The sequence below is a fragment of the Bidens hawaiensis genome, unplaced genomic scaffold (assembly GCF_021521415.1).
Source record: "Bidens hawaiensis isolate Kalapana, Puna unplaced genomic scaffold, B.hawaiensis_p1.1 tig00021502_1, whole genome shotgun sequence".
NCBI classification, from domain to species: domain Eukaryota; kingdom Viridiplantae; phylum Streptophyta; class Magnoliopsida; order Asterales; family Asteraceae; genus Bidens; species Bidens hawaiensis.
The window spans coordinates 255,173-267,871 of record NW_027493339.1 but is presented as its reverse complement, the minus strand read 5'-3'; the positions used below and the strand labels follow the sequence as shown (position 1 = coordinate 267,871).

Genomic DNA, 12,699 nt, shown 5'->3' with positions numbered 1-12,699 from the left:
AAGCATTATTGGTGAACGGGTAAAGGTGACCCGAACTATTGTGACAACTCAGGATCGTCCCATCCTTGAAATCCTTCACAGAAAATCCAAACGGGTCAAATTCAATCAATGTCCAATTATCAATATTAAATTGTCGGACCGAAATAAGGTTCTTTGTAATATTAGGATTAAAAAGAACCGATTTTAACATATACGGTTTTGATGAATTTGGGATGGTGGCGGTTCCTGATCCAAGAACTGGAATTTTGTTGCCATTACCTACAAACATTGACGTTATTGGAGAATATGGGGAAAAAGTTTCGAGTTTACCTTGATCATAGGTGACGTGTGTGGTGGCTCCGGAGTCTAAGTGCCACGGTTCATCCGGTTGTTCCATTGACATGGCTTGAAAAGCAGCAGCAAGTTGTGTGGGTTCCATAGGGTCACACTCAGTCAGATTGACTTGAGCTGAAGACGGGCAGGCACGGTTTGGATTGGTGGTGCGCTGAGTTTGTTTGGGCTGCCATGGCTGGGCCCAGCCTTGTGTTGGAAACGAGCAAGGTGGCGGGACCCAATATGGTGCAGTGGGCCAGTAGGAGTATGCACCGGGATGAGCCGAAAACGGTGGAGCAGTAGGTTAGGCCGAGAACTGCTGAGATGGTGGACCGGATCCACGAGCACTGTTGGACTTCCCATTTCGGGGCTGTTCACGTCGGTTGTTTGTGTTATTGGGCCGACGGTGAGATGAGTGAGACCCACGGTTGGGGTTCTCCCGCTGCACAGGTGCGGGTTGGGTGTCATTGATAGCAACCGCGACAACGGGTGTCGGAATTTGGGTTTCCCGAACATGTTGGCGTTGCATCTCTAGTTGCAACATGCTACAAGCATTTTCCCATGATGGGAGGGTTTGGTTGAGGAACGACGCCACCGTGTCGTACTCAGGCGGTAGGCCACGAACAAGTTGCAAGACCCGACGTTTTTCACTCACCAATAATATATATAGATATACTATCGGTTAACAAAAATCAGTATAAATGGTTAACATCCAATCTCCTAAAGACTCACTTAGATATTAACATGGTTTCAAACGCCATTGAAAACAATGTCAATTATGCATTGCTCTTATTCTAAATGTTGACCGGGAAACAACTTGATTTTTGGTATTACTTGGTTTCTAAGTTATATTCTTTGTTTTACGGAAAAATGTATTAAAGGTTCACTTTTGACAATGTTCGAGTTAATTAATTTTATTATCCGCTAACGAAGACTTGCATTAAGATATGAAAACATGTTGTCTATTGATTGATTACTTTCATAATTTCACCCCAAAATACATAAAAGTATAAGGAAAATGGTTGAAATATGTATCAAACTGGGAGAGCTCAACGTCACACACGAACATACAGGTTTGATTAACACTCTTGATCGACTCTTTTTGTTTATTAACTTGAAAAACAAAGACAAATAAACCAATATGGTGGAATATAAAACCCAACATGACTATTACTAAGAGTAATTCGAGAATCAAATAAACTAATTATCTAGAGCTAAATGATATTGTAACCAAAATTAACCCTAAGGTAATTAAGATCTTCCCTTTGACTTTTATTAATCTCTTCCAAACAGCTCCTTAGAGAATAGCGTACCACCCTTATACTTTCCGTACTAACTGTTTTGACCCCTTGAGTTGGTATTGCAACGTTTTTCACATTCCCTCTTCATACCAACCTTCTTCATTCTCATACTTGAAGAGATACCCAACAACTAGACTTTACACACTCTTTGTCAACACATCTGCTAATTGTTCCTTTGTATCCACTTGTATTAAATCAATTAAGCCATTGAACACCTTCTCACGTATATAATGATATTCACTTATATGCGCTTAATTGACATGTGCATGGTATTGATAGTTAAACAAATAGAGGGGTCAATGTGTCATTAGTAGAAAGTATGTTTAGTATGTTTTATAGAGTTATCTTTTAATGAGACATAACACTAGTCTCGTGCGTCATATTCACAATTGAAAATTTCTAGTTTTCGTCACATTTTTATCAAGATCCCCATAATACGATAAATGAATAGAACATGCACTTATACGTATTAAAATGTATTTTCGCTGTTTTATATTATTACATGAGTTTCTTGAAAATTATATATCAATAATAATGTGATGCTAGAGTAATCTACTTTAGTCTTTCTTACCCTTAATCTCGTAAGTTAGAATGTTTGTGCTTCATTTCGGCCAGCTGTTAGAAAATATTTATGATAGACCGATCAAACTAGTTTAATAATGTTGTGAATTGAAATAACATTGAGAAATTTTACATGTTGATTTAAGAGTAAAAAGTAGATGGGTGTGTGAGTAATCACTAAACAGTTTAAGTGGTTGAAATATTTACATAATTACATTTCAGCATCTATATGTCCAGATTAATAATGTTGTAGATATAACATTGATATTGGTGAAGAAGCATTTAAGAGAAACATAAAAATGTTGAGAAGACATGGAGTAGGATTAAAAAGGTTAAAATATATACAATTTGGTTTTGATAACCAACAGTAGGATTAAATGGGTTTATAACTTGTATTTCCTACTGTCACATCAATTAAGCATTGCAATCGGTCTTCTGGTTTAATAGCATGAGATGATGGCTAAGGCTTAAGTTCATATAGTGTCAAGGGTTTTTATTTATTTTTTTTATTTTTTTAGTGGTCGGTTTTCTTCTTAATGATGTTCTTGGTGAGTCACACGTGTAGCGTCAAAATCAGTATAAATGATTAACATTCAATCTCAGAAAGAATCACTTAGATATTAAGGTGGTTCCAAACGACGTTGAAAAAAATGTCAATTGAACAGCATTGCTCTTATTCTAAATTTTCACAGGGGAAATAACTTGATTTTGTGGTATTACTTGGTTTCTAAGTTATATTCTTTGTTTACCTGAAAATGTATTTAAGGTTCGCTTTTGACAATGTTCAAGTTAATTAATTTTATTATTCGCTAACGAAGACTTGCATTAAGATATGCGAACAACATGTTGTCTATTTTTTTGAACTGTAAACTTTTATAAACAAGCAAAAAACACCTACAACGACACCAAGCTACCTCCAAAAACATAGGCCACCAAGAAAAAGAAAAAAACAATTACATGAAAACAAAATTACACCAATTCGACCAACTTATCGATCTACATTTAGACCTATTCTTGAACCAAAGAAAAACAAAACAATATGTCGTCTATTGATTAATTACTTTCATAGTTTCACACCAAAATACATAAAAGTATGAGGAAAATGTTCGAGATATGTGTTAAACTGGGAGAGATCTACATCGCACACGAACAGACGGGTTTGATCAACACACTTAACCGACTCTTTTTGTTTATTAACTTGGAAAAAAATATACAAATAAACCAAATATTATGGTGGTATATATAACCCAACATGACTACTACTAAGACTCACACTAGAATTCGAAAATCGAATAAACTAATTATCTAAAGCTAAACGATATTGTAACCATTTAACCCTAAGTTAATTAAGATCTTCCCTTTTGACTTTTATTAATATCCTCCAACCAGCTCCTTAGAGATTATTATACCACCCTTATACTTCCCGTACAAACTCTTTTGACCCCTTGTGTTGGTATTGCAACGTTTTTTACATTCCCGCTTAAAACCAACCTTCTTCCTTCCCATACTTGAGCAATACTTGAGCAGATACCCAACAACTTGACTTTACACACTACATCGGTCACTTGTTCCTTTGTATCCACTTGTATTAAATCGATTAAACCACTTAACACCATCTCACGTATGTAATGATATTCACTCTATGCGCTTAATTGGTATGTGTATGGTATTGATAGTTAAACTAAATATAAGGGTCAATGTGTCATTAGTAGAAAGTATGTTTAGTATGTTTTATGTATTTGTTAGAGTAGAAGGGTATAATATGTGTATTATCTTTCTCTCTTCAAGGTGCCGAGTAAGATGGTGGAAAATCTTGAAAGGACAGTCTAGAGATTTAAATGGGGCAGTTCCAATAATGTGCAAAAAATACTTTGGGTGGCTTGAGAGGGTGGTTATTCCTAAAGAGAATGTGTTGTTGGCTAAGTGGGGTTGGACAGATGTGGATTGGAAAACGGTAGTTGACTCCATACCAAAGTTGCAAAAGTCGTTAGGCGGACCCTAGGCGGTCGACTGGGCAGTTGGGTGTACTCGGAGTACCCGAGGAATACTCGGAAATGGTAAATATAAAAAAAATTAACTTTTGGATACTATATATATGTTAAATATCATAAGTTTGCTAATATTTATAACAAAATAAGTGAATATCAATATAAATAACTAAATGCGTTTTAAAATATTAAATTATTCTAAAATTATTTGATCATTAGTAAAAACAAGTGATATTCTTTTTTTAATATTATAGAAATATGAATCGTGTTTTATTTTTTGAGTCAGAATCGGCCCAAGTTGACCGACTAAATGTGATTATGGCTGAGGTTGACCACCTTCGATCGATTCTTAATTACTAGGCGGAGTTAAAGAACTTTCCCTCGGTGTCATACCTTGTAGTGAGTACTAGGGGAGTACTGAGCCTTGTAAACCAACTTTTACAACATTGCTCCATACATAATCAGATTATAGACCATGATGTGGTTCCAAGAAAGAAAGGTAAATCTATTGTGTGGCTTAATGTGGCTAAGGCGTTAAATAAATTGAGATGGGAAGGTAGGGGACGGTCAGAATATGTGTTTTTGGAGTGATAACTGGGTGGGTAATAGGAGTCTGAAAGAAGCTTGCCCCAACTTATGCAAACTAGAAAAGAACAAAAAAGTGTAGAGAAAAGAAAGATTTTGGAGACAGAGATGTAACTTTGGGTGGAGTTGGTATTGGGAGAAAAGTTTTAGCTTATTGTCGCGACCTAGTGGAGAGACGAACCAAACTTGTGGGAATGGCTAGGAGATAAAGGGGCGAATTCTTGGTTAGCTCAGCTAAAGGTTTGATTATGAAAAATAAAAACAATTGGAAACAATGATGTGATAAGGTACAGTAAATGGGTTCTGGCGAAGTGCTATATACATGCTTGGAGGGTCAAGATGGATAGAATACTTACTCGGAGGGAGTTGGAATGAAGGATTATTTTGGTTTTGGATAATACTTGTGCCTTGTGCGAGGTGGAGGGGGAGACAACGGGCCACATAACAACGGGTTGTGGTGTGGCGGCGGTTATTTGGGAGCACATTAGTCGGGGTGTAATGTCCCTCCTATATTTGGTTTTTGGGTTTGCGACCTTTTAGAGCTTCACAAGACTGTCAACCTTAGAGATATAGAAAAACAGGTGTTTCACGAGATTATTATTGCTTGTTGGAGAATATGGAAAACGAGAAAAGAAAAGGTGTTTGATGGTAAGAGGTCAAAGTGGAAGATATAATTGGAGATATAAAAGTGTTGGGTTTTCTATGGTTCAAGTATAGGCCAAAACGTAGATCGATAGATTGGTCGAATTGGTGTAATTTTGACTTCATGTAGTTTGTTTCCATTCTTGCAGCTGCTCTCTTGGTTGTTGAGGCAGCAGTGTGTTGGTGACCTTGGTGTTTTGTGGGTGTTGGTTGTTTATAAAAAATTATAGTTCAAAAAAAAGTCTACTAATATTTATTTAACTTTCAATATATTATCTAGTCAAACTGGTTAAAAACACCCTAATGGTTTGTTTGGTATGGAATAATTGAATGAAGATGGAAATGGAATGGACTGGGTAATTGAATGGACAAAGGAATTAAATGGATTATTAACACTCCCTTGTTTTGTTTGGTTCACATGGGAATAAATCTATACTTCGTGTTGCTTCTAAGGCATGAAAAGATGAATGAATAAAATAAAATAAAATTGGTGGCGAGTGACGGTGATGGTGGTGGGTGGCAGTGGTGGATGGCAAGCGGTGATCGTCGTTGGTTGGTGGTGGCAGTCGGTAACTATGGTTTGTGGTGACACATGGTGTGGCGATGGCGAGTAATGATGGTGGTTGTTGACGGTAGTATTGATAGCAGGGCGGTGGTGGGTGTTGGCGATGGTGGTGATTGCTCGTAGTGGGTGGTTTGCGGTGGTGACGGGTGACATCAGTTGTGGTGGTTGATGGTGGTGGTTGGCGTGGGCGATGATTGGCGGTGGTGGTGGTTGCGACCGGTGATTGTGCCGGTGACACATGGTGCAGTGGGGCAGAGCGGTAGTGGTGATGGCGGGACGATGGTGTCCAGTGGTTAGTGGTGGTGGGTGGCGGCTGTAGTGGTGGTGAAAGGGTGGTGGAGGTGATGTAGGGTGAATGAGGAGATGAAATGAAAAAAAATCGGGGATGGATGGAATGGATTTGAGGTATTTTAGATGGAATGAGTCATTTCATTATATCAATCAACCAAAAACATTTTTTTCATTCCTTGACAACTATGCGGTTGATATCGCCGATATATCACCGATATATATCGGTTATCGGTCCCTTGGCGATATATAAATTAGAATATCAGTTCAGAATATCGGTACCGATAATATCAACGATATTGACCGATATTGGACTAATATTTGACCGATATATCACCGATATTCTCGATATCATTGTTTTAAGTCTTAATTATCAACGTTTAGTGTTTAATGCTAGTGTTTTAAGTCTTAATCAATTCTTACTTGCTACAATTGTTAGTGTTTTGCAATTTGTAAAATGTTAGTTTGTTATGGTACGAGACTATACTGAATTATTAGTGTTAAATTGCTATATATATGAATTTTACATGATATTAAAATTACCGATATCCCATCGATATCTCACTGCGATAAAAGATATCTTAGATATCGGTCATTGACCGATATCCGATATTTTTCCGCATTAACTGCTTAGCTTGACAATGGTCTATTTTATATTTTTATTCCACCTCTCATTTCTGCATGCTAAACGCAACCTAAGCTTTTTCCATCTCTCCAAAAATCGCCTATTGGCAAAAACCATTTCCTGCTACTTAGTCTTAGTCGCCATTGATTTTTGCCATAACCATAAATGGTTTCCGAGATCGTTCGAAGGCATGGATTCTAGGTTCGAAGTGAGGCGGAAATAAAAAGCAACGAGCAAACTCGTATATATGTGAAAGTGAAAACTCAAAACTGAAGTAAAATTAAATGATATCTTAAGGGGGAGTTGTACCTGTATTAATGTATGTCTTAATTAATATTAGGAACAATACTCTAAATATATAAGTTTTATCATTAATTAGTTACAAGACTCATTAAATCTATAAATATTCCCTTCATTACCATTACCATTACCATTACCATTACCATTACCGTTACCATAACCATATTCATCTCTCCCAACAAAGTCTTAAGAAGATGAAGACCTTTTCCGTGTTGCTACTCTTCCCTCTCCTTATCACCGTCGCATCGTCCACCAAGTCACCGGAAACTTCCCTTAACTACCATGATCAGTATTCCGCCACAATGACCACTATCAGCACAATCTCCAACCCTCGTCGGCTACTTCTTGTGCCACCACCACAGGCACAACACCGACAACTATCTTCACCAGAAGAAATTGATCCAACATACGGCGTGTCAAATCAGCTAGTCCCTTCCGGACCGAACCCGCTTCACAATTGAAATTTTCTAGTTCCCAACATATTGTATTCAAGATCCCCACGATACAATAAATGATTAAAACACTTCTACATAAGTTAAATATGTCTTTTCCTTGTTTTATAATTTAACATGAGTTTCTTGAAAACTATGTGTGATATTGTGCTGTTGGTGACTGTTTTTGCGAATTTTTCGACTTGTTTTGCAACCGACTTTGTTAGCGACGTGCTTGTTGTTTACAACTTGCTACCGATTTGCGACTGCATTATCGCAACGTTTTCGCTGCCGCTTGCCTTTTTGACCAAAATGTTTTTTTATATCTTTTTTTCAACCATTTTCTATTCTAAACCTGTTATAAAATTTAAAATTCATAAACTGTAAGCATTCCATTTCAGACATCTATATGTCCAGAATAATAATGTTAATTGTGAAAACGACACAGAAATGAAATTGGTGAAGAAACATTTAAGAGAAACCATAATTAAAATGTTGAGGATAATAAAAAAGATTTACAATTTCGTTTTGATACATGTATTTAATTCTTGTTGTAACGTCAGTAAAGTACTAAAGCATTACTCGTAATATTTTTTCATAAGCGCCCGGCAGGAGCATGTATAATAAAAGAAAACAATTTATATTATGATTCGTGAAGAACATATGATTACAATTGTGGTCTACGATGGGTATTTATACCCGCTGGAATTCTCCTTACAACAGTCGTGATGGTTTGTCAATTGTCAATACAACGCGACGCTTCAATTAGTTTCTAACTAATTATAACGATATACATAAACTTTACTAATCACAATTGTAACCTAACTTTGTTAACTGAAATTTCTATAGTTTGGTTTGTCCTTAAAACTTCAATTTTTTTATTAAAACAGGCAAAATATTGAGATATTCTTACAATCTTACGTGGTAAAACCTATATAGTAATTGAAGTTTGCTTAAAAGTAAAACAAATATTTTTAATAGGACATAACGTCAATTCACAAGCTATCAACCAAGATATGAAACATATAGGAAAATTACATCAATTCAAAAATCAACAATAATATAAAAACATGTAAAATAAAACATGCCGATTAAATAAAGGGAAAGAAACAATCTAATTATAAAATCATGGATCAATGCAATGGGAACTTGAAGCCTTCAATGGTGAATTGGGTTTGGTCCAGAAGAGACTAATCTTTTTGCAACTCCATATCTTGGATCGATTTCATCTTGCAACGACGACGGTTGTGGTAGAAGTAGCCGACGAGTATGGACCAAGTGCGACTTTAAGTAAGGATGATATATGTGCTTCGGGTTCAAGATGGTGGTGGCGGCGGTTTCCAACGAATTAGTGGAGGCAGCGGTGATAACAAGAGGGAAGAGTAACAATAGCAAGACAACAAATTTCTTGTAAAAGTTCACCATCTTCCTAACGCTTTAAGATTTCTTGAGAAAGATAATGTATGAATTGGTGAAGGTGAAAGGGGTATTTATAACCGGTGTTTGACCATAACTATGAGTCATATTCCTAGTATAATTGTAACACTAATTTAATGGATAATCCTAACTTTTTTTTAAAATAGTATTATTTTGATATATACAAACTAATTCATTTGTTTATTATACAGTTATAACTAATTTAAAATTATCGTATATTATTATATTATCTAAATGTTTTTGAAAACTAGATTGTCTAATACTGATAAAGTTAATTACGGAATAATATTAAAAGTGTACCGGGAAAAAAGTGTATAGGAAAGTTAAAATTTTATAAAAATCTTAGTTTTCTACCGTTGTATTTTTCGACCAAAAATTTCTTTGATAAAATGAACATGACATGTAAAGTATATACAACAAAACACAACAAATTCAACAATATTTTAAATCTCAAACATACATATAATGTACATTTAATTAATTTACACAAAAAAACCAGCTACAATTGCATTATATATACATAAGTTGGCAAGCCGGAGCAAATATGTATAATGTACACTCAAATATGTTAAATGTGTTGGCAATCATCAAAAACTTTCTTATTTTAACTTTTTAAAATTGTTATAAAACGGTTTTCCAAAAGTCTCAAATCCTGGCTTTTCAAAATGACTTTTTAAAAAAGCACATAAGCCAATAAGCATTTTTCAAACTCAATCTCAAACATGCCCTAAATGAGTTAATTTGTCAAACTATATGAAAGTGTTTATTTCAAACCAATATTTTTACCAGATTAAAACTTAAACTTATAAGCCTACTATTTTTATGAAATACATTGTTTTCAACAAGTTCAATTGTTACTACTTATTAGGGATGTAAATAAGTCAAGTCAGTGAGTCACTCGTAAAAATGAGTTGTCAGAAAGTTAAACATGCTACTTATTAGGGATGTAAATAAGTCAAGTCAGTGAGTCACTCGTAAAAATGAGTTGTCAGAAAGTTAAACATGGACTCCCCCCGCCCACAACCCCACCCACCCACCCACCGACCCTTTTTTTTTCAAAATGCCTAAACGCAACCACGTATATGGGTGTTTTCGATCAACTTTTGACATGCATGTTTTTACCACGTCAGTGTTGGGGCAAAAGGATTGGTGAATGGACCAATCATATGTCTTTCTTTATTTTATTTAATTAATTTAAACAATATTTAATCATTAAAAATGGGTTTCAACCACTAAACATGAAAACTATAAAAGCCCGTGTCTACGTGACGTTGATATGGCTGATGCCTGATGGCATGAAAAGGGACGATTTTAACCCTTCAGTGGCGCCAAGAGCAAAATCTCCAAACATAATTAGACTGAGTGTTGTGCTGTTATAGGGGGACCCCATGCCAGGTAAACTCGTTTAATGGCTCCAAGCCTCCAAGGGTAAAATCTCCTTGGAGAGCCATCTGAGTAACGTGGGGTGGGGGTGGGGGGTTGCGGGACCGCAACACTTGTTCTTAGCATTGATGGTCCAAAAAAGTCATTTTATTGAAGAGTTCCACTAAACAACTACAAGAAACTAAGAGACTCCTGCCTGTTGGCTCTCTACACAAAAATAACCACAAACATGAAATCATTGCAACACTAAAGCAAAAAAAAACATCACAAGATTATGAATAAACTAAACATTAATTTAAAGAAATCTTGAAATTTTAACATGTTTTCAAGAAAGCCAGCAAAATGTAATGGAAAGAAACTAAAAGATAGAAAAAAAAAATCAAGTTTAACCTTTCTAATTGATACCATGAGAAATATGCCAAAAAAAAAAAAAAACCAAGATAACATTTTTTTTTAACTTTTTACCGGGCTGGCTCGTTGACCCCTTTGACTCTAGTCCTCTTCTGGAGCAGGGAGATTAAGATCAATCATATCCGAACACGACGGGCCCTCGTGTTCCATACCTGCGAAATGATCGATTCCACCACGGTTAAGAAAATGAGACCTTTTGTGACCTCCTAAAGCTTGCCCTGACTTAAACATCCTAAAACAAATCGGGCACTCGTGCCCTTTGCTCTTTTTCGCCTTTATTTTGATATCATATTTCGCCTTTCGCGTAGGTGCAAATTCACCTTCTAAACCGTTTTCACCATTGTCGGTTTTCGACCCGAAAGTATTAGTATTATTCCTTTTGTGACATGGTCTATGCCCTCCAAGCCCTTGAAATGAAGTGAAAATCTTGTTACAATTTAAACATTCATACTTGTTTCTTTTCTTATTACTCGAACCATCGCGTTCCACCTCAGGGTTATACGATTCATCATCAAAACGCGTTCTCTTCCTTAACGATTCACGATACGCGATCTCGTTAAACAAGTCCCTTTTTATTTCAAGTTTTTCCTCATATGATAGTTTTGACTTCTTGTATCTATCATTTCTAAGCCATTCCTCGATCGAAAACGTGTCAGTTTCCGCAACTTTAGGTGTCTGATTCCCATTCTGATACTCAAAACTCTCAGCAGCATCTAAACCGGTTATTTTCTTACTGCATTTCGTGTCGGTTGCAGCCGACTTTATCTCCAAATCAGCAGAATTATTGTCTGACGTTTCCACAACCGAATTAACCGAATTAACACCGGCCCAGTTGCTCGAATCCTTGGATAACATCATCAAAACCATGGCTACCTCTTCTTGATCAAGCTCATCAATTTCAGAAACCGAAGACGACGCGTAATTATAATTTAACGAATACGGTTTCACCACAACTTTCATGTACCTTTTGGACTTGGATCTTGTGACACGCGTCGGGTCTTGACTCAACTCGGGCTCTTCAACATCCGAATAATTATAGCTCTCGGTAACCACCTTTTCGTCGTGATCAAGATTCTCACTTGTCCAAGAATGATCATAATCTTTAAAGTTTCGATCTTTATCCGAATGACAAGCCATATGACCACATAAAGCTTTTAAAGATTGAAACCCTTTGCCACATTGTTTACAAATCCTCTCATTTGGGAATGGGAAAGTTGACGAGTCGGCCGCTCTCCATGTCTTTTTCGGGTTCTCTCTTAACCCGTAAGAATTCAGATTCTCATTCCCATTCCCGTTGTCCATTCCATTCTCTTCTGACTCGGATGAGTTCGTGGCGGCTGCAGCCGCAGCAGCAATAACATGAGACCTCATGTGTCCTCCTAAAGACTTCCCACTTGGGTACTTCTTATCACAAAGCCTACAAACAAATCTTAGTTCATCTTGATCTTCTTCCATCAATACAAACCCGAAACTCGATTATTACCCCATCGAAACTGCAAGAATCAAACAGTGATACAGTACACAATTGATATGTATATATAAATATATGTATGTATGCATAGAATAGGAGTGCAAACGAGCCGAGTGGCTCTCAAGCTACTCGAGACCGGATAAAAAAAACAAGCTCTAAACGATCCGAGCCATACTGAGCCCAAGCCTCAAATAAAGCTCGTTTAGTTATTGAGCCTGAGCTCAAGCCTTATATGGGAAGATCGTTTAGGCTCGTCGAGCCTTACCGAGCCTAATATATTTTTTAAGTTTTTTACTCGTTTGGACTTCTGCGTATTAGTTTCACTGCACAGCCGAGCTCAATCCGAGCTTTGGCTCGTTTAAAGTTTTTTCTCAATATACATAAAAATAATTAAAAATG

General features: G+C 36.4%; 1 protein-coding gene across 1 annotated transcript; it reads right to left on the bottom strand.

Moving 5' to 3' along the window:
• Nucleotides 1–10,871: 10,871 nt before the first annotated feature.
• LOC143563624 (uncharacterized) lies at nt 10,872–12,284 on the bottom strand. Its single transcript, XM_077051118.1, has one exon. The coding sequence runs from the start codon at nt 12,282–12,284 to the stop codon at nt 10,911–10,913; it is 1,374 nt and encodes a 457-aa protein (XP_076907233.1). The 3' UTR covers nt 10,872–10,910.
• Nucleotides 12,285–12,699: the final 415 nt, after the last annotated feature.

Excerpts from the sequence above, each read along its gene's own strand:
- LOC143563624 (XM_077051118.1), bottom strand. The coding sequence starts at position 12,284 with ATGGAAGAAGATCAAGATGAACTAAGATTTGTTTGTAGGCTTTGTGAT.